The following is a 19,830-nucleotide window of genomic DNA, read 5'->3' as shown; positions in this document are numbered from 1 at the left end:
CCTCAGGCTGTGTCTTCTCCAGTCAGGAGCACTGGATCATGGGGATGATGTATGAGAGTATTCAGACAGGTTTCTGTGAAATGGAATGCCTCCATGATTGTGTTTTAGAATCATTTTTGTTGTGAATTTGTAATATTGTCCAGATCTGCCAAGGTGCTGAACACGGAATAAAAGCTTTTTTAGGATTAGTGATTCAAAGTCTGTAGAAATGGCATTTTTTTGTTGATTTACATTTAAACTGTGTGTTGGTCTTTCCTGTTCAGCCTCCAGACCGTAGTCGGAAAGCACAGGGGAATCTCTTTTGTCCTCCAGGGCCGAAGTCTACCTTGCTTCGGGACCAACTCCCCTTCACTCCCACAGCAGTTGCAAAAGACAGCACACAGGGTCACCACCTTGGCCTTGAGACACTGCAGTATTTATTTCATGACAACCGTAACTTTCGCCATACATTTATTTGCTACCTGCTACAGCTTGCTAACTTCTCTGCTGCACTTTTCCCTTCCGCTCCCATTCATTCACGTCACACACAGCGCTCTCTCTCTCTCTCTCGCTCCACCACACACTCGCTACGTAAAAACACTCCGCACCACCCTATTCTCATAAAGGGGCTACGCTGCTCCTATAACATGTGGCTATTTGTCTCTGTGCAAAATATATTTTTGTTGCATTTGTCTAAGGGTTTTGGATGCTTTCTATCTGATATCGTGCCAACCATGACTGTGTTAAATATTAGAAGCTCACAATTCTGAGCATTTCTTTGGGCTGATTAATGTTTTAGCTATGTACTAGCCTTGTGCCTCTCAGATTAATCACTTTGATAATTTGGATAATTATTTGGATAATCCATAATAATTTCGATTATTTTCAAACAGGGTTTTATTTTTTTATTCCTAGTTTTTGCCATCATGCCGATTGATTCTGATAAAAATTACTTCACTGTAGAGTTCTACGTATCTCTCAGTTTGCAGGGAGCGCTGCTCTCCAATATAATCCAACGGGGCCAAGGGAAACTACAACAGTCAAAACCAAAAAGTGACTAAAACACCCTTTCAACACAATAACACTTGCATTTCAATTACAAGTCATTAAATAGCTGTAGTTGAACAATTGTCATACATTTCATCTATAATAGTCCATTAGATGCTTTATGCAGTTGGCATTGCTCACACACTCCCTGCTTACTTTGCTGGCTGCCAGTCTTCTGCTGCATTTACATCATATTGGAAGAAGCGGAAGAAGGGGATGACATTTCGTTGCTTCGTTGCTGGAAAGCGGTTGCATGTTTAACTTTTTGGAATTCCCACATCCAAAATAAGTTTTATTCATGAATTTTAAATAAACCATAAACCAACTGCAGCAGATGTGCTTCTCATAAGTAGGGTGGTTGTATTAATGTGAATATAATAATAATTTTGATTTTTTCATTACCTTGGACTGCTGTCATCGGTGGATTCCCTGCTGTTTACAGCTTGTGTAAACAGCAGCTTGACACAGTTCCACAGTTTGTGGTGCTAAGTAGGAGATATTGGAGCCCACCAAGAGGTTGACGGGAAGGTTTTTTCCCAGTCGGCAGTTCGTATATACGGTAAATCCAATATGACGTAGCCATGTAGCAATCAATTATCTGCTCTTGTTACAGTGCCATGCAATGAAAACATCAGTTTGCTAATTTATGCAATTTAACATACTTGTCAGTTTTCACAAATACTTTCAGTGCATTTCTCCTTCAATTTAAAGCACTCACTACCATGGCTTAATCTTTTATGAGTTTGATATTTAAAACTCAGACCGTTTGGAAAAGCACTGGCTCAGAATTTCCAGTAGCTGCCCTGAGGACTGGGAATAGCAATTAAATGGCATTGTTATGCAAATACATTTCAAGACAGAGGCAGTCCATCCTTGCTCAATTTTTGAGCCAGAGCCCAGTGGTGAAGCTCTGCCTAGTGGGCTAATATGCAGCCAGGGAAGACAGTAGGCCGGTTGTATCACGTTAAACCACACTTTTTGATTTTCTGTGTGATAGAATGCTGCTGAGCCTTGCTGATTTATACATTCCATTGAATCATGTGTCTATAACCCAGACTTATCTTGAGAAGTATTAGATTCATTATTGGAGCAACCTATGATTTGCTGCCATTATCCCAAAACCTCAACTAGTACCTGACCGAACACCCCGCATGTCCTCTGGGTTCAGACAGAGCAATACATAGACGTATCCTGTCAGGCTGCAAAGTTATTCTTTCCTAAGATTGATATACTTGGCGACATGATCGAGTGTTTAAGTGTCTGCTGGCAGCAATTGAGAGTAAATAAATTGAAACCAATTCTTTACTCATTAGGAAAGAGATCAAATTGGCTTTGGATGTGAAGGAAACAAGTCCAGAAAGGATTGTTACTGAATAGGCACAAATTTGGCCAACTAGGGCAAATATTGGGAAACGCAAGCAGAGGTAGGCCAACACTTTTCACTTCCACCAAAGAGACTCAACACCAACATTATCTGTTATTGCGGTATTACACTCAGGGGTCAGCTGACTTTGTAAGGCTTACTGTGCCATGGGAATACGTAGTAGATGAGGCATGTGAAAGAAAGACAGAAAACACACTGAGCTAGTGGCTGAGCATCAAGGCTGGGAAGCCAGAGTACACCCTGATGAAGTTGGGTGCTGGATGATTTGTAGCCACATCCACCACCAGTTCATTTAGGGAGATTGGGATTTGTAGTCAGAGCCTACTTCAGGCCACAAAGTCAACTTCAGCAGTAGCCAAAAAGAGCAGCCAGATGCAGCCAGGCTGAAAACACAGGCCAGGTAGAGGTTTTTAAAGTATGTAAATTCATCCTATGACTGAGATAGACTGAGAAATCTACTTTGCACTCTCAGCTCCAAAACTTCCCATTAAGGTTCAATGATGTGTTTCTGATCTGGTGATTGGGGAGGCGATGGAAGGCATTTGACTTCCTCCTGGTGTTCATGAAACCACTGTTGAGTTAAGCATTGTGTATAGGGGCATATCATCTTGGAATATGGGAACAGCATGAGGTAACATTGTTTTCACCTTGGGTTCAGCTAGTCCTGTTAAATAGTCCCATATTCTTTGGCCACCATATGACGAACGGGTCCAGATGTTGTGCTCCTTAGACCAGGTTATGTGTCTTTGTGTGTTGGCATTGGACACAAGCAGTTTCTGAATGCCAAATCTGCCATAAATATAGTACAGTTTTGTTGAGACTGTGCCACAGAAGTGTATATTAAATTCTGTGTGTAGGCCGTTGTTTGTGTTTTTAGCAACTATCCTGTTAAGTCTCTGTCTATCCCCGTTGAGGCTTTGAAATTGCAACCATGGGTCCTCATTGCCATTGCAGTTTGTTCATATTTGGCATATGTTGCTATGATTGCCACATTACTCAGTTACTTAGTTGTTTTGCAAACTCTGTTAATTGCCTTATGTTACTTTGATTTAGTTACTTCAGTTTGATTCAGACTTTTGATTTAGTTACTTTAAAGTTAAAGACTCTTCATGTGGTGTCTGTTTTATGTCCATACCTTGTAGTATCTGAAAAGAAAATTGATTTTATCTTACTGCTGAAAGTATCTTAAGCAGTGCTGCAGTCTTAAGCAGTGCTGCCCTCATTTTGTAACACATACAAGCATGTAGCATGTTTCCATGTTCCTGATTTTGTATTTTATCTGTTTTTCTGTTTTCAGTTTCACTGGAAGTGCAGATCACCCCTGGCCACGGTGAGATCAGTGTCGGAGAGTCCAAATTCTTCCTGTGTGAGGGTAAGTTTATCAACACTGTCCTAACTTTGAGTGTCCCAAAACAATTGGCCGAATAAGGTCTTTTGTTATTCCGTATATGCTGTAATAATAATATCTTGTTCATATATCAAATCAAATGTCCTTGCTGCCCGAGTCAAGGTGGTGTGTTTTTATAGATGTTTATGTAATCAATCAATGCAGTGAGCAAGTGCATAACTAATTTCATTTGTGCTGCTTTTTACTGTGTACAGTTGTGGGTGTTGCCAAGCAAATAGACTGGTTTGGACCGAGTGGGGACAGGATAGAGCCAAACAGACCAGACATAACAGTAACCCGTAATGATGAGTCATCTTCCACGCTCACGCTCTATAAAGCTGGGACTGACAATGCAGGGACATACAAGTGTGTAGCCGCCAATGGAGACCAACAAGCGGAGTCAACAGTCAAAGTGAAAATCTTCCGTGAGTATTTTCCTCATTGTATAGCCTACATGCCCTGCTCCACTTTGACATACGAAAAGAAGAAAAGAAAGAAAATATCCGGTGTATTGAAGGTATAGTTGTATTTTATTGACTGCTCAAGGGCAACACATCATTCTTTTTCTTTTCAAGTGAGGATAGATTTTTCATCAGTTCAATAAACGCTCGGAAGACCATTAGAGGGCTGCTTAATGATCCTGTCTGTTGTGCATTTCTTCTGAGTAATGGCTTTTATTTCCCATGTTTGCCAAGCATCAGCAAATGTCCATCAGAGATGAAATCTTTTGAATTTCCAAAAAGAACTTTCTTGTGTTATTTCAGCGTCTATTGTAGCTGAAAATGGTTTATTATCAGATGAAGTGGGCACCCATTTAGGTTTTCCATATGAAAATCCATTTCATATAACTGTTGCAAAAGAAGAAAGCAATTTCAGTGGCTATTTTGCTGTTTTTCAGGAAGGTATTTCATTTTGGTTCAGTAAATGTTAAAGTGTTAAAGCAAATGTTAAAGTTGGACTTTGAGTTTTAAAAATACAAATTCTACTATTTGTAAATATGTATTTTTTATTTAGTTTTGTCACTTTGTACAGCAACAGTAAAGAGTGTTTGGTTGCTGGAGGATGTGATTACAAAAGGAAATGGAAAGATTGATAGATGTCCTCTGGGGGGAAGAGGCAAACACACTGAAAATGGATATTATTATACAATTAGAGGTCACTGAGTTTACAATTAGAGGTGCACTGAGTTTTCAGATCCAATATGAGCATTGATTACTTTATCAAGGAGATTGGCCAATACAGTTATTCATGCCACGTATTATTGGATATTTAAAAAATAATTACAGGAACAAGTGCATCCATTGCGTTGTATTCATTTGATCAAATTATTCACTGACCATTGTATAACTATCCACAATGAAATAAAAAAGTAAATAACTATGAAAAATGATAATAAAACAGAAAATATACTACATAACAGAGTAGAGGATTAAACTTTTTTCCTCTTTTTTTTTTTACACTGGTCAAACAGCTTATTGACAGACTCTTCAAAGCAGCCTATTCAGAATAGGTTAGCAGATAAATCATAGTGTGGTAGGTTTCACCAAATAAAACAGAATGGCATTTAGCCTGCATAGTTGAGGCTCTTCTATAAACAATAGGAACTATGCCTATGAACTTCAAAAATAGCAGCATTTCACTACGTTCACCTGTCAGGAGACATTTTTCCTCCCACCAGAAAAGTTTGATATTGTCCCAAAGCACATGCAATTAAAGTATTGTTGTCAGGACAGCTTCCTTGGCTGATCCAAGTAGGAGTACTTGGGAGCTGGATCAGTGTTGATCCAGATTCTAGAGATACTATCAGTGCACCTCTACTATAATACAGTAATACTGTGTAATACAGTAAATTCATAAACAGGTTTCTCATAGGTTGTCGGTTTGATGGATTGGTGGTTGGGGTTGGGGGGCTCAAACTATTCCAATAATGCTGGACTTGATGTTGTTTATTCAGTTGTGTGTATATATCCAAGGCTATATTTTCACAGTGTTTTTATTGACATTTCATAAATAATGTGCCTAATGAGGCTAGAATTTACTAACTTGCCACTGCAACACTGGCTTACTATTATACTTCCATTTGATTATCCCTAGTTTTGTGAAACAAATGCAACATACAGCTAATTACAAATAGAGCTCCACTCGATTGAGCACTGTGAGCGCTCCTGTGACCAACAGCATGTGCTGTGTCATAGGTGCAATGAATTATAGTTGTTGTACTTCACTAACAAGCTTCCAGTGCTTGACAGCATGTTTGTTCTTTTTTGGAAACTATATTGAAAAGAAACGCCAGCTTAGTGCATCATGGCACCCGAAATCAATCTAAAACAAAAACTTGTTTGGGCTGCTGTTAATTTACCTGGGCAGACCATTCAAAATATAATCAATATACAGGAAACCCTGAGTGTTAACTTGCAGACTAGGCCTATAATACATTAAAATTAAGCCTTTATTATTTAGGTCTTTTAATTTTTTGTGACAAATTTATTCAGGAACAAATAAACAATAACAATAAAATAAAATATAAACAGTGTATTTACTTTGCCAAGCAACTGTATGACCACTGCCTAATTATTATTTTTAACATTATTATTGTTATTATTAGTAGTAGTAGTAGTAGTAGTAGCAGCAGTGGCAGTAGTAGTAGTAGTAGTAGTAGTAGTAGTAGTAGTAGTAGCAGCAGTAAATAATTTCATTTATACACATTTTTATTCACAAAGTTACAAAGTGCTGTAAAACAAAAGTCAGAAAATAAACAGGCTACTTACAAACCACCAGCTATCAAAAAGGACAAAGACTGCTGGCTCCATCAGGTCTTGCTCAGAAGATTGAATCACAATGCGGTCACATAAAGAAGCTGGAGCACATTAGGCACTAGTGCAGAAAAACAGACAAAAACAAAAAGCTAAACAATATCACAATATCAATTTTCCGCATCTGATGTATCTTTGACCTAAACCAATATCATTATAAAATCATATTGGTGCCCAGGAGTCATACTAAATGAAAACTGTTCTAATGGTATTTTGATGATGATCACTCACTGAGTAAAAAATGTTTTACATGTTATTTTCCAGAAAAAATCACCTTCACAAATGCACCCTCACCCCAAGAGTTTAACGAAGGAGACAATGCCAACATTGTCTGCGATGTCATCAGTTCGCCTCCTCCAACCGTCCTCTGGAAACACAAAGGGGCCAGAATCCAGATGGAGAAAGACGGTAAGATATCACTAGTCAGCATGGGGATCACTGTTCTCCTCTTTCATCTGCTATTGTGCCAGCCCTTGTCATCTGTTTTCACTCAGCCATTCTTACTATTCCCTTCTGAACTGTCAGGGTTTTTTTTTTCCCATCTCAGTAGTTCTTTGACAATGAAAGCTGATGGATATGAATACTATATGAATATTTAGTTTGCTTACAGAGGCAGTTTGTCACATTTTGTGCATTGAAATGTCTCTAAAATCGTATCAAATTAGAGAGATCGATGAATGTAGATCCTCTTGTCAAAAGCCAGTCATTACTAAACACTTAATTTCACTAAATTGTACTGCTGGTTTAGAAAACTGGTTTAGAGGATGGACAGCAAGAAATGTAGTCTCATGTTTGTAAATCTCTATCATGGGAGTATGTATTTAGTCATGGTACTTCTGTGTAACAACGTTATTTGGCCAGAACATGAACAAGGAGCAATATTGTAGATACTATGGACAGGCAAACACAGACTTGAGGCCAAGCTTTCATGACAAATAACAAACAGCATTTTTTAAAGCAAAAATCCAACCTAAAACAGAATTCTGAATATACAACTAAATATTCATATGGGCTTTGACAAGTCAGTCTGCATTGTTGGAACATGAAGTTCTCAAAGCTAGAAACAGAAGCATTAAAGATCATAATTATATCACTCATTTAATGAAAATGGCAGGAATTTCCATTCAGCTGTTAAGAATTCACTTTTAGATTAGGTTAGATGAAACTTTAATGATCCCCATGGGGAAACTGGGTCATTGCAGCAGCAAGTAGAAGGATATACGGTAAATAAGAATAGAATAAATATATAGCACTGAAGATAATAACAAGCACTAACAACAAGAAAACATACCTGGAATACAAACAAATAAAGATAATAAGATAGAAAGCATCTTTGACAGATTTGCAATTTAGTAGAGGATTCAATACACATCAGCTCTATTGTTGTAGGGAACAAACCCTGTAACAATACTTCAAAATCTAAAATGAGAAACTGTGAAAGTAATGGCCATTATTATTATTATGTATGTAATTCTATAGCTCCTCCATTATGAAGACTAGACAGTCAAAAAGCTTTTAATGCATATGCATGGTACTTTACCGGTGTTGTGGTTTTGGCCAGACATTCACTATTGAAGTCGGAGTATTGAAAATTATGTTTTACTGGAACAGCTTTGAAAAGAAAAGAGCATATCTCTCTATGTGAGATACTTACAAAATTATTTTCTCTGCTGTTCATGCCGTGCTTCGGTTGGCATTCATCTCCTGAGTTTACCCTGTGCTTTGAAGTGAAATATTAATTGGGTTTTGAATTTGAAAATAACATTGAAGTCTCCCCCACACACCCTTGACACTGAGCAATATCATAATGTGTAGGGTATTGTTGTTATTGCTCACTGGAAAATAATAACACACAAGCAGTGTGTGTGGGCTGTAATAATATTTTGAATCACTACATGATTAAAGTTATTCGGTTCACATTTCATCACGAACTGAAGGAGTTTTTCTGGGCTATGGTCATATTTTTGCTTTTTTGGGGGGCTGTTAGTACGGGGTGTTCATGTTCCCAGATATTAATTCAACCATCTAAGGTCACAAGAATGACATACAATCTGTGTCCCTAAAAAAGAAAGTTGTATTTTCATTTTTTCTATCTTTCTTTTTGCTGCAATAGACACATTGTCTCCCATTCATGAAAAATGTTTTATGGCCCTGTATCTAAATGCATACATATAACATGAAATGTGTAAAATGATGTATAGATGTCAATGACAAAATCAGACATCAGTATTTTAAATGTTGACTTTTTTTTTTTTTTTTAAATAAAATGTGATATGCAATTGATGTCAACTGAATATACCAAAATAATGTTACTGACTGTGCTATGGTTGACTGATACAGACAGTTTTCCTTTCCATATTTATCGTATTCCATTACATCACCATGCAACCATCTTGGTAGGAAAACAGCAGCTGTTTTTCACCAAGTAACAGGTCAAGCACTGTACCGTAGTGAGTGACAAGAGCCCGTTTTAGACTTTTCAAGTATGGTATTGTAGTGCATTCATCTTCTGTTTCCTTTTAGTTCGGTTTAAGCTGCTGAGCAACAATCACCTTCAGATCCGCGGCATAAAGAAGACAGATGAGGGCTCCTACACCTGCGAGGGTCGCCTCATGACCCGCGGCGAGATCGATCTTCGGGTCATCAGGGTCATTGTCAATGGTAAGCACCTCTTTTTCTCCCTCAACTTGTTTCTTCTTCATTTTTGTTCTATTCGGCATGTTTTTATGTGGCAGGTGTCCAGTCACTTAAATAAGCTGTAAATCCTTGGAGGCAACCAGGCTCAGCATCACAGTAGAAATGGTTGCCCAGAGCAACTGTATATTAAAGCTGCTCCCCGCTAATGAAGTCTATTTCCTGCAACTTCTGAGCCTAGCAAATGAGTATGCATAAAGTATGTGTTCAAATTCTTTCACTGTGTGTGTCTTTTTCTCTCTCTCTGTCCCTCTCTCTCTCTATCTGTCTCTCTGTGTGTCTCAGTGCTCCCGACCATCAGGGTGTGGCAGTCGGAGGTGAACGCCACAGCAGATGTTGGGCAGTTTGCCATGTTGACTTGTGCTGTCGACGGCTATCCTGAACCCATGGTGACCTGGACAAGGTAAGCCTCTGCTAGCAACTTCAGAGACAAATTCTTTTAACATTTGCAGTGTCATGGGTTTGGTGTTTGTTTACTTTTGTACAGTTGATCCTTTCAGCCCTGGTCCAAACTCCAGAACATTTCTTTGTTTACCCGGTTACTCATGAAACCTGGTTTTGAGTCGACACATACAAATGTTTCAGCTTGGTTAGAATAACCCGGTTAATGTGAAACTCTGACTATGAGAAATCCGGTTAATGTGCCTATTTTACTCCTTTCACTTTTGGTTTTCACCATCTACACAAACTCAGACTCACACAGCATTGTAGGTACATTTTGAACAAAAAACATGGCAGCAAGCAATAGATACTTATACCTTTACTATAGGGATCATCATTTCTTCCCACTGTAATAGAAGTAACCTCAGTCAAATAGGGAGGGAATGGCTGGCAGCTATTCATACTGCTGGTGGTCTGTTCTATGTGTGGGCGGGACACCATAGGTGGATAGGAATATTCTGTTAATTAGTTTATTCATGACAACAGGGTCTCAAAGGTATGTCGCAGGGTATCAAAGGTACACGTAAACAGGGCAGGAAAGGTGCGCTTCAACAAAAGGGTTTCCAGTGTGGGGTGCTTAGAGCAAAAATATACTGTCCAGATGAATAAATGTGGTAGCACATCCAGAGAATAAAGAGTAAGAACTTTTTCACTGAGAACTTCTCTCACTGACACGTTTCATTGATGTGCTGCTACAAAGTAAATCAATGAAATGTAAGTTTTCTGCCTTACTCTTTATTCTTTGGATGTGCTACCACATTTATTCATCTGTACATGGAAACAGCTTAAGGTAGCTCAGCTTTTTGCTTCAACTGCTTTTACCTTCTTAGTGAACCTGGAGCTTAGGAACAGAGAGAGGGTGAAATATGACACTCAGTTTTACACCTAAGATGGTGGTGCCAAATACATGAGTCTTTTCAAATAGATTAGATAACATTATGACAGCAAATGTTTATGAACAAACATTTGGCATTGGGGGGCGGTGACAAACTCAAATGAATAATTCCACCATTTGAAAAACATACAGCAACATGATTTTCACTTCTACAGATACAGATAAACAATAGAAAAGTATCAAACATCTTTAGATAAAAGAATAAGGTCAATGATTTATTTGTTTGCTTTGATTTATTTAAGACTGAAATGGCATCTCTGAATGATGTATGGAAAACCGTTCAACAAAGTTGGTCAACTTGAATTTCCTCAGTAGAAGTAGATTAATTAAAAAAAAGATAATCTTGCCACATATTTTTTTCTTAATTTGAGGCAAAGCATTATGGTAAACAAATATCCATTGATCCATTCACATACTGTAGGTAAGCCTGAGATCGATCAGTCTAATTATCACTTTCCTCACTACTGTTCTACACTGTGAAGACACCATATTTTCCCATGTCTTAAGCAAACATGAACAATAACACCAAATGTCAAAAGGCTTACAGAAGAAACACACAGTTTTTCTCATTATCCCCCTCATTTTCCAAACGGATTTTCTGAGCTAAGCACTTCTGAAAGTTGGCCAGTTGAGTTTTTCAGCTTTCACCTCACCCTTTTCCCTGAAATGCTCTACTTTCATCACTTGCTGTTTTTCACTCTGCCTTTCAAGACTCTAGAAACTACAATTCAATTATTTCCTTGACCTGCGGGTCATCGACAAGAAAAAGTTTTCTTCTTGAGGATGTGCTGGAAAAATGTGGTGCACTTAGTCTTCACTTAAACAGGACTATTTGTGTGCATTCAGATAGTGTGTGATTGGTCCATTTCACAGTAAGAAAAAAGGTTTCTATGTTACATAAAAATTCACATCTAGCTTTAGCAGATGTTTTTCTCCTGTCTAGATATCTGTGTCACTGGAATCATAATATTCAACATGTGTGTGCGGGTTGCCGCTGTCTCATCTTCTGCAGGAACTCAGTGGTTCTGGAGGCAGGAGAGAAGTACGGCTTTAATGAAGATGGCTCGGAAATGACAATAATGGATGTTACTAAGCTGGATGAAGGAGAGTACACCTGCATTGCCAAGAACAAGGCTGGGGAAAGTGAGCATGAACTCAGTCTGAGAGTATTTGGTAAGAAGAAACTTTTTATATACAAGAATTGAGACAGAATTGAAGTGTGTGGGGATGAGGTACTGTATAAGAGTATGTAGGTGGGGGAAGAACAATTGGTATGGTTATGCATTTGTTTTCTAATGGATACAAGACAAAACAAAGTGTTATTTCAGTGTGGGTTGTGATTGTTCCATGCAAGGATGGAGCTTAAGGATTTGGAGAACAGGCCAGGTGGAATCGGCTCAGCTGAAGTGTTTCAAGCCCAGTTTTGTCTTTATTTTTAGCCCGCCGTGTTGTTAGTTTCTTTACATTACCATGTACTGGCTACCATAATATCACAATATTTGATGGGGAACAAACTGTATGAACGATGTACACTGACCATAATGTTCCTTTGTAGAGATGTTTCATTTTAAGTAGGCTTTAGCTGACGCCTGTGCTCCAACCAAGGATGACGCCTAAAGGTGGTGGTTAGGGTTAGAGTTAGGTTTAGGTTTAGGGTTAGGTTTAGCCTAAAGGTTAGAGAAGTGGGCTTGTGTTTGGAAGGTTGCTGTTTTGAACCCCCAAACAACAGAAGACTGTAGTTGTACTGCGCAGCTCCCAGGTTTGAATGTACATAACTGTATGAATATGAAGCATGGCATCACTGGAAAAGATAATTGTTCCTTTGTTGATTAAATAATTAATGTTGGTTAAAGAACACTGTTATCATATAAGGGTGCGGTTGTTTTTATCTTGTATAGTGCTGAATATTGTAAAATATTCACTGTATTGAATAGGCCTAGATTTAGCAATGTCTTGCTTTATCCATGCGTAATTTGCTAGTGTACAATGTTTGGCAGTTCGTCTCTGTATGCTTACTGGGCCTAAAATAATTCAACAAACAGCCTTCTCAAATAAGCTTTCAAACTGAAAGCAAATGTGGTTCAGGAGTGAAGTGGAATGAGCAAGATGAGAGACAGCGTGGAGTGCATGCACAGCCTCATGCTTGGGGAGCTGCATTTCAATTTGCTCTGCTCTGCTCACATGTCGTAGTTGTGGAACCCCGGTGTGCCTTCAGGTTAGCTCAGGTGTACCTTGACAGCTTGCTAAAATGTAAACAAAATGAAGACAGGTTCCTTTGAGATAGGCTAAATAAATGAGTACATGAATCAAGTTTGGATACGCACATGGTTATCTTTGCCACTGCTGTGACTGGGAAACCTTAAATGCAGTTTTGCCGCTGTAAAAATCCCCCCCACCTGTCAAGCCAGTGATCCTCATCCTCCCTTTGAACTCCCAAATCCACAGAGTTCTGATATATTTACAGGCCACCAAATCACCTGTCTGCCTTGCTATGCTACTCTGGTTGTGATGACTTTGTATTTGTGTTTTACAGTGAAGCCTAAGATCACTTACCTGGTAAACCAAAGCACGTCAGAGATGGAGGAGCAGGTAACTCTGACGTGCGAGGCGTCAGGAGATCCCACCCCCACCATCAACTGGAGCTACGGTGTGCGTGTGTTCACTGAGGGAGAGCAGGTAAAATATGTGCAGAAAGCGCTAAGGCGCCACGGATGACAGTGGTGGCTAAATACCTAAGGTGTACATACACTCAAAGAGGTCTATTGATCACGTTCAGGTGGAGGTCTTTTGCAGATTAATTGTGAAACGCCCTCAACAAGATTTATGGACTGCTGATTATTTTCCCCAATTTAGCAGCTCCTGTGGGCTCGCTCGGTGAATCTCATTTGTAATCAGCTCAGTGATTCTCATCCAGTACTGTGGAGTGAGTTCAGATTTGTCTCGAGAGTTTTCCCAAATGTTAAGAGAATCAACATCAGAAAAAATATGATGACTTGATTCACTTGATAAACATACAATTGGAAGCAACAATCAAACTTTATCCTCTACGTTGATATTATTTTTCAAGTCATCTTATTGTGTTTGCTGGAGCACTTGAATGATCAAGGCTTTGTGTGACATTTTCAATCACTGATATGCTGCGGCTTAGAATTTTTTATTTTTTTTTGGTTTTTGCACCACCACGGTTGAGAGGTACAATCTATCCTTCCATCCTTGACAGTATGTTTCCCTGTTAATGTCTGCTACAGTATTCCACGTGCAAACCATCAAATACAACACAATCAAAATACACCATGAAGTCAATTGATTATTGACTTCATGGAATTCTCATGCATCTGTTGTCCAATATGGCCTAGTTCTCAGTGGTCTTAGTTTCTTGGCACAACTGAGAGGTAATGAGGGGGGGAAATGCTTAAGAGACACACTATAGTTTATGGAGGAGTGCCGGAGCCAGTCCATTACATGCACTGCATTTTCTCCCTTACAGGCACATCTAAACAGGATCTATCAGGTATGAAATCAGCGTGGCACAGAAATGTACTAGACCAGTGTTGCAAAGTATGCGCCCAAATTTGACAAAACCCTGATGGAATCAAGTAATCCTTTTCAATGAATTTTCCCAGCTGCCCTTAAATCAGTATTTCTTAAAAACCTCAAGGAATGATCTTATCGGAGTTCATGAAATTGATTCGACTGTTGCATGCTTTCCAAATATAGCCTGCAAATTTCACTGATCTTGTCATAGAAAAGGAGGTGGTGGGTGTAGAAACTCTGGGTTTTTTCCTCTGGCTCATCTCATGAGATCAGATGAAAAATTGTTTAAATGATATAATAAAAATACCATTTCTGTGTCGACATTACCCGATCATTTCAAACTTCACATGGAGGCATGAGGTTGCTTGGATCCATGCCTAGCTCAGTCTGTCTGTCATCTCCATAGTAGATTGTCTATCATTTATGCCATTATCACTGGGTCAAGATTGAAGCTAAAAGCAAAATGCCCTAGTCTGCAGTATGCTCTGTGTTCTGTGGCCATCTCTTCAGTTGTATGCAACGAAACGATTAGCAGCCGTACTGAATCACTAAGGAATATAGTAAGAATAGAGGTGGTAGGCCTACAATAGCAATTAAAGACCAATCAAGGGAAACTGGGTTGCTTATATTTTGCTTTTTAGTGCTGTTTATCAGCAAGGGAAATGATTTCCGTAGAGAGGCTTTAAGGAATGCATGAGGAAATGGCTGCTAATTGTTTAATTGTCTTGTTTGTTCATCTGTAGTCTGTCTGCCACGCTATCTGTATTCATCATAACAGCTGTGTTTCATGTGGGTTGGGCAAGAGACAAATGAACGAAACATGAAAGAAAATTTGGGATGGGCATGGGCTTGTGTTTTTTTTTTTTTTTTCTTTTTTTCTAAAATTAAAGGAAATGCAAATTTTGATGCCATTGTACAACAATGTCTTGGTTGAACTTTTAAAGATGCTAAGTGAAGGATTTCCTCATTAATATATTGATATGAAATTAGTTTTTCTAATGGTCACAAAACCAGTACAGATGCTGTACAGTCCCATGGTAGATGTGTGGTGATGACATATAGACCTAATTAATTAGCAGTTTATTTGAACGATTGCAATTTTGACCAAAAGATCAGGATTAGAGGATACTGTAGATACTAATCTTCGGTCATGAAGGAAACCAGAGCTGTTAAACTATCCATGCTGGGGCTGGTTAAAGTCATATAAACAAGATGTGTTGCTTACCTCTGAATGTTACATCTGAAAAGCTATGTTGGATTAGCCATCCATTATTATTATTGTTGTCTATGGGTAAGGTAATCTTTGCTCTGCCTCCACTTGACTTTGTCTGCATTGTACTGTGGTCTGGGGTATTCAAGGTTAATACCGAAAATAAGCAGATTTACTCTGAATATCCTCGTACACAAAATCCACCGTGTCAGCAGACAAATACATTGTTTGATACGTGTGAGTAAGAGGGCACACAATATGAGGATTGAGGGAGATTACTGTATCATAAAATACAATAGCAGAGGTACTGTACAAAAAAGGGACAAGACACAAAGAATATATTCATAAAAGGGTTGCACACTCATGTGGGTGTATGCCTGCTTAGAATTATGCTTCAAACACAAATTGGTACTTATCTAGGGATAGTTTTGTTTTTGTTGCTACTGCTATTAAAGTTAAGTGTTTTATTTTTTTAAAGAAAGTTTCATTAACTCTATTTGTGTTATTTGGTTGTTTCGGTCTTCTTGTTTGAATGCGTTCGTTGAGTCGCTCTAGATAAGTGCGCCTGTTTAATAACTGAAAATGTAAATGAAGTATTTATCCATGCTTTCTACATTATCTACATAATGAATGTTTTGCTTATTTGAATACATATTAAACATTCTGCTTGATGCACAAAGTTTTCAAGATGTAATTATCTAGGAATATTTTGAACTAAACAGTGGGAAGTAGTAGTAAACTATGACTAATTATGAAAGTCAAAAGCACATTATAGTTGGGAGTTGCTTTGGTGATGGCAGTCTGTGTTTGAGTGTCTGTATTTTTTGTTACAATTTCTAGTTCCTGTATACAATTACACATAGACAAAGGGGTAACACTTTAATAACTTGAATTAATAAGTCATTAACACATTCTTAATAGCCATGAATAGACTTACAAAACAGTAGTTCAATTACAATCATTAGTTCATATTTATTTAGTCATTAGTTCATATGTATTTAATAACTTACAAATGTTAGGAAATGATGACTTAATGTATGATGTTCTTCTTTATTCACATGTATAAATGATGGGCAGAGTGATTTCCAGTAGCCTATCAATGTTTTGCTTCATCAATGAATAATGTGTAAATTAGTAAATGTTGGCAGATGATTTATTGGTCTCCGCAGAATAATTTTTGGATTATGTTGATGACAATGCAAGACGTCTATTTATCAGGTGACGTCTCTCAATGGATGAGTATTTCATGTTTTATAAAGTTGTTAGGTGGTAAAAGATTTGTAAATGTTTTACATGATAGCCTTTTCTGTGTTGGTAGCTGAATACTTACATGTCTTTTGCATGAAATATGAGTATCTTTGGTTCATCATTATCATACATTTATTCATCACGTATAGACCATTTTTCAGCACCTAATCTAAAGTTGAAACCGTGTAGCCTTTATTTAGGTTTGTAGAAGTTAATTCTTTAATTAGGTAATATCATGAAATATTTATAGATCATTTGTAGACCTTTTTTGCAGCACCAAATCCAAAGCTGAATCTGTCCATCCTTACTTAATGGTTCACAAACCATTAGTAAATGTTCATCAGACAGTAGAAGTCTGACAGATGGATATTGCCGTTACAAGCTATGAGAAATCAACAGGTTTGATTACTGATAATCCAGAGTGAGAGGAGACCCTGCAGCAAACAAAAATAAAAATATATCTTGTATGATTTTAAGTAGCAGTGCTCACCCGAAGATCAAGGCTCTGAAGTCAGTGATCAATGACCAGGCTGTATCTTCAGTTATTTATTTATTTATTCTCTTATTTATTGACATTAAATAAACATCACTCCACACCATTCCTGGCGTTTCGACAGATGTGGTGGTGGATACAGGAGTCATAAAGGCAATGATGTATATGTAGAGATTGTCTATAGTCTCTGCATTGTCATCAGTATAATCTAAAAACAATTCCCTTGAGACCAATAAATAATCTGCTAAAATTCACTGATTTTATACAAACCATCATTAGTTGATGAAGCAACACATTGACTGGTTACTGGAGATCACTCTGCCCATAATTTATAAATGTGAATAAAGATATAAACATAATACACAAGCCGTCATTTACCTCAACATCTGTAAGTTATGAAATACGAACTAATGATTTGTTCATAGCCATTAAGGATTTTTAATGACTTTAATTAATGAAAGTTGTTATAAATTGTTATCAACAAAGGCTAATATTTTTTTTCAAAGCACAATGAGACTCGATCTGTCTAATATCCAAATTGCCAGTTAGAAATTGAAGACTTGAGAATAGATGACCATGATTGTATTATAGCTAATGAGATGTTTAATGAAACACTGGAATTAATGCTTTGCTGCAATGGTTCAGGAGGGGGTCTGGAACAGAGGCATGCTTTACCAAGCATCGGGTGCTAATGCAGAGAGACCATTGTTTGCTACAGTACAAACACAATAGGCTACTTATTTATAACAGTATGCCTGCCAGGTCAGTGGTGGGGTGATGTGGGGGTTTCTTCACTAAAATGCTAGTCTGTTTTCTGTGATGTATTGGCAAGGCTTTCTGGGCTCAGTGCTTAATGATACAGGGCAATGACAGTGCATAATCACCAGTCAGTCTCTTGCAGTGTTTCATTGGATGAATGAAACACTGCAAGAGTTCTGTACATTTATGTGCTTAGTGCATTTCTGTTAGTATGTCTCCCTTTTCTTCCCAGCACCATCGTCACACTGACATTACAATTCATGTCAGAGCAAGGAGGGAGGATGATTTTCTACGCAAGGGAATAAGAATGGGCTAGAAAATGATTAGTCCCGAGGGAAACGTTAACATATTATTCTGTGTGTTTGCTTTCAGAAGTAATTGTCATATGGTGTTTTCAGTTTTCCACGCATGCATCTGCTTTTGTTCATTGTCCTATTGTCTTAAACAAACACCTTTCATGGATATGACAGTGATGCTTGTCAACTCAGTTACTGCAGTGTGTGTGTATATGAGCTGGTGATGTTCCAGGCTGTTAGGCTGCCTGTATTAATTGGGCTGCAGCTCCTTCTCAGCACTGTGGTGGTATGCAGCCAACTGCTGTTTGTGATCATGTAGAGCACACAGTGTGTTTTGCTGGGTGTGCCCTTCCCATGGAAGTCTTGGCTCACCCAGTGGGCTCACTGTCTATGACAGTAGAGGAGTTACTGTGATGTTTAAACATGATGGAATTGTACTCATACAACAGGCTTTGCTTATGATTTGCCTGGTAACTATTTTACCCTCACATCCTGTTACCCTCCTCATCTCCGAGCCTGCTCAGTTTTGTAGTAAAGGTTGAAGCAGGTTTGTCAGTGGTACTTGGTTAGTACTGTGAAGCCAGATGAATCCACATACCGGCATGTTTTTGTGTGTTTGGTATGCCTCCAGCATTGATTAAGGGCAAACTTTAGATGTGAATTTATTGAAGGGTTGATAAAGTAATTTGTCCTACAGTTATTCTAGCAGTTTCCAATTTCTTGACATTTTCTTGGTTTTGCATCTGATGAAAAAGCCTTTTGCTGTTTTGCTTGTTACGCTTCAATACTTTGTCCGTTGCTATGAGTCATCACATTCCATTCATGCTTCACATTTTTCCTCAGCATCATGAAATCCATATAGCATGCTTTCCAAAAAGCTTTTTGTCATATTGAGTTGGGCTTTTCAGTGTCATTGTGATGTAACTTGATATAGGACGTTACCACCATTATTGTTCAAACGATTTGATTCAGAGGTTTAATTTTATATATCACAAGGCAAAGTTATTCTGTACAATACAATACAGCCATTATGTTGCCAACATTCAAACAATACAGTTTTGTCTAGTTAGTGAATCTTCAAGTCAGCCATTCCTATAGATTATTAAAAATCAGAAGGCAACATTTTTTAAAACTGACATGCATGCAGATATTTAAAGGTCTACTGACACAGAGATACCATCATGCATCAAAAATATTATTACAATTATTTATTTACAGCAAATAACACTTTTGTTTCATATTCCGCCTTAGAATAAAATCAGAGCACATCAATGAAAACGCCTCAGCTTAAACATCAGTACAAATATTGTTAACATTCAGAGCCACGCAGTTCACTTAAGAAATCTGTGAACATATAATATGACTACCTGTAGGCAAATATTTATTCCCAGATCTCACATGGAGTCTTGAAGAGCTGCAGCAAAATTGCTTCTTTTAAACCCCTCGTCACTTATTGAAAAACACAGCGTGTCACTCAAAGACATGATAGACTAAGATGCCGACTGCCTTGTTTCTTGATTTGAGAGAGACTTGTTTGTTCACTAATCTAGACTCACCAGTCCAGCAGTGAATTCTGTTTATATATTCTGATAGCGTACGTGCTTCTGCTCTGTCGATAGGACTGCTCCTCATACAGGGGCTAGTAAGTCA

The 19,830-nt window shown here is 38.1% G+C and overlaps 1 protein-coding gene across 1 annotated transcript in view; it reads left to right on the top strand.

Moving 5' to 3' along the window:
* Nucleotides 1-3,685: 3,685 nt before the first annotated feature.
* ncam1b (neural cell adhesion molecule 1b) overlaps nt 3,686-19,830 on the top strand; it is a gene marked incomplete at its 5' end in the record, with an annotated part of 36,427 nt that continues 20,282 nt past the window's right edge. The window contains 8 exons of the mRNA XM_071527624.1: nt 3,686-3,782; nt 4,013-4,222; nt 6,875-7,018; nt 9,134-9,271; nt 9,590-9,707; nt 11,653-11,813; nt 13,174-13,316; nt 14,128-14,151. Of these exons, the coding sequence (XP_071383725.1) occupies nt 3,686-3,782; nt 4,013-4,222; nt 6,875-7,018; nt 9,134-9,271; nt 9,590-9,707; nt 11,653-11,813; nt 13,174-13,316; nt 14,128-14,151 (1,035 nt within the window). The remainder of the gene's footprint in view (nt 3,783-4,012; nt 4,223-6,874; nt 7,019-9,133; nt 9,272-9,589; nt 9,708-11,652; nt 11,814-13,173; nt 13,317-14,127; nt 14,152-19,830) is intronic.

Source organism: Centroberyx affinis, unplaced genomic scaffold (genome assembly GCF_046629955.1).
Source record: "Centroberyx affinis isolate AG114_WGS23_722 - 3 ecotype Tasmania unplaced genomic scaffold, CSIRO-AGI_Caff_v1 ptg001549l_1, whole genome shotgun sequence".
NCBI classification, from domain to species: domain Eukaryota; kingdom Metazoa; phylum Chordata; class Actinopteri; order Beryciformes; family Berycidae; genus Centroberyx; species Centroberyx affinis.
The sequence above is the reverse complement of the archived record's forward strand: the minus strand, read 5'-3'. Positions and strand labels throughout refer to the sequence as shown.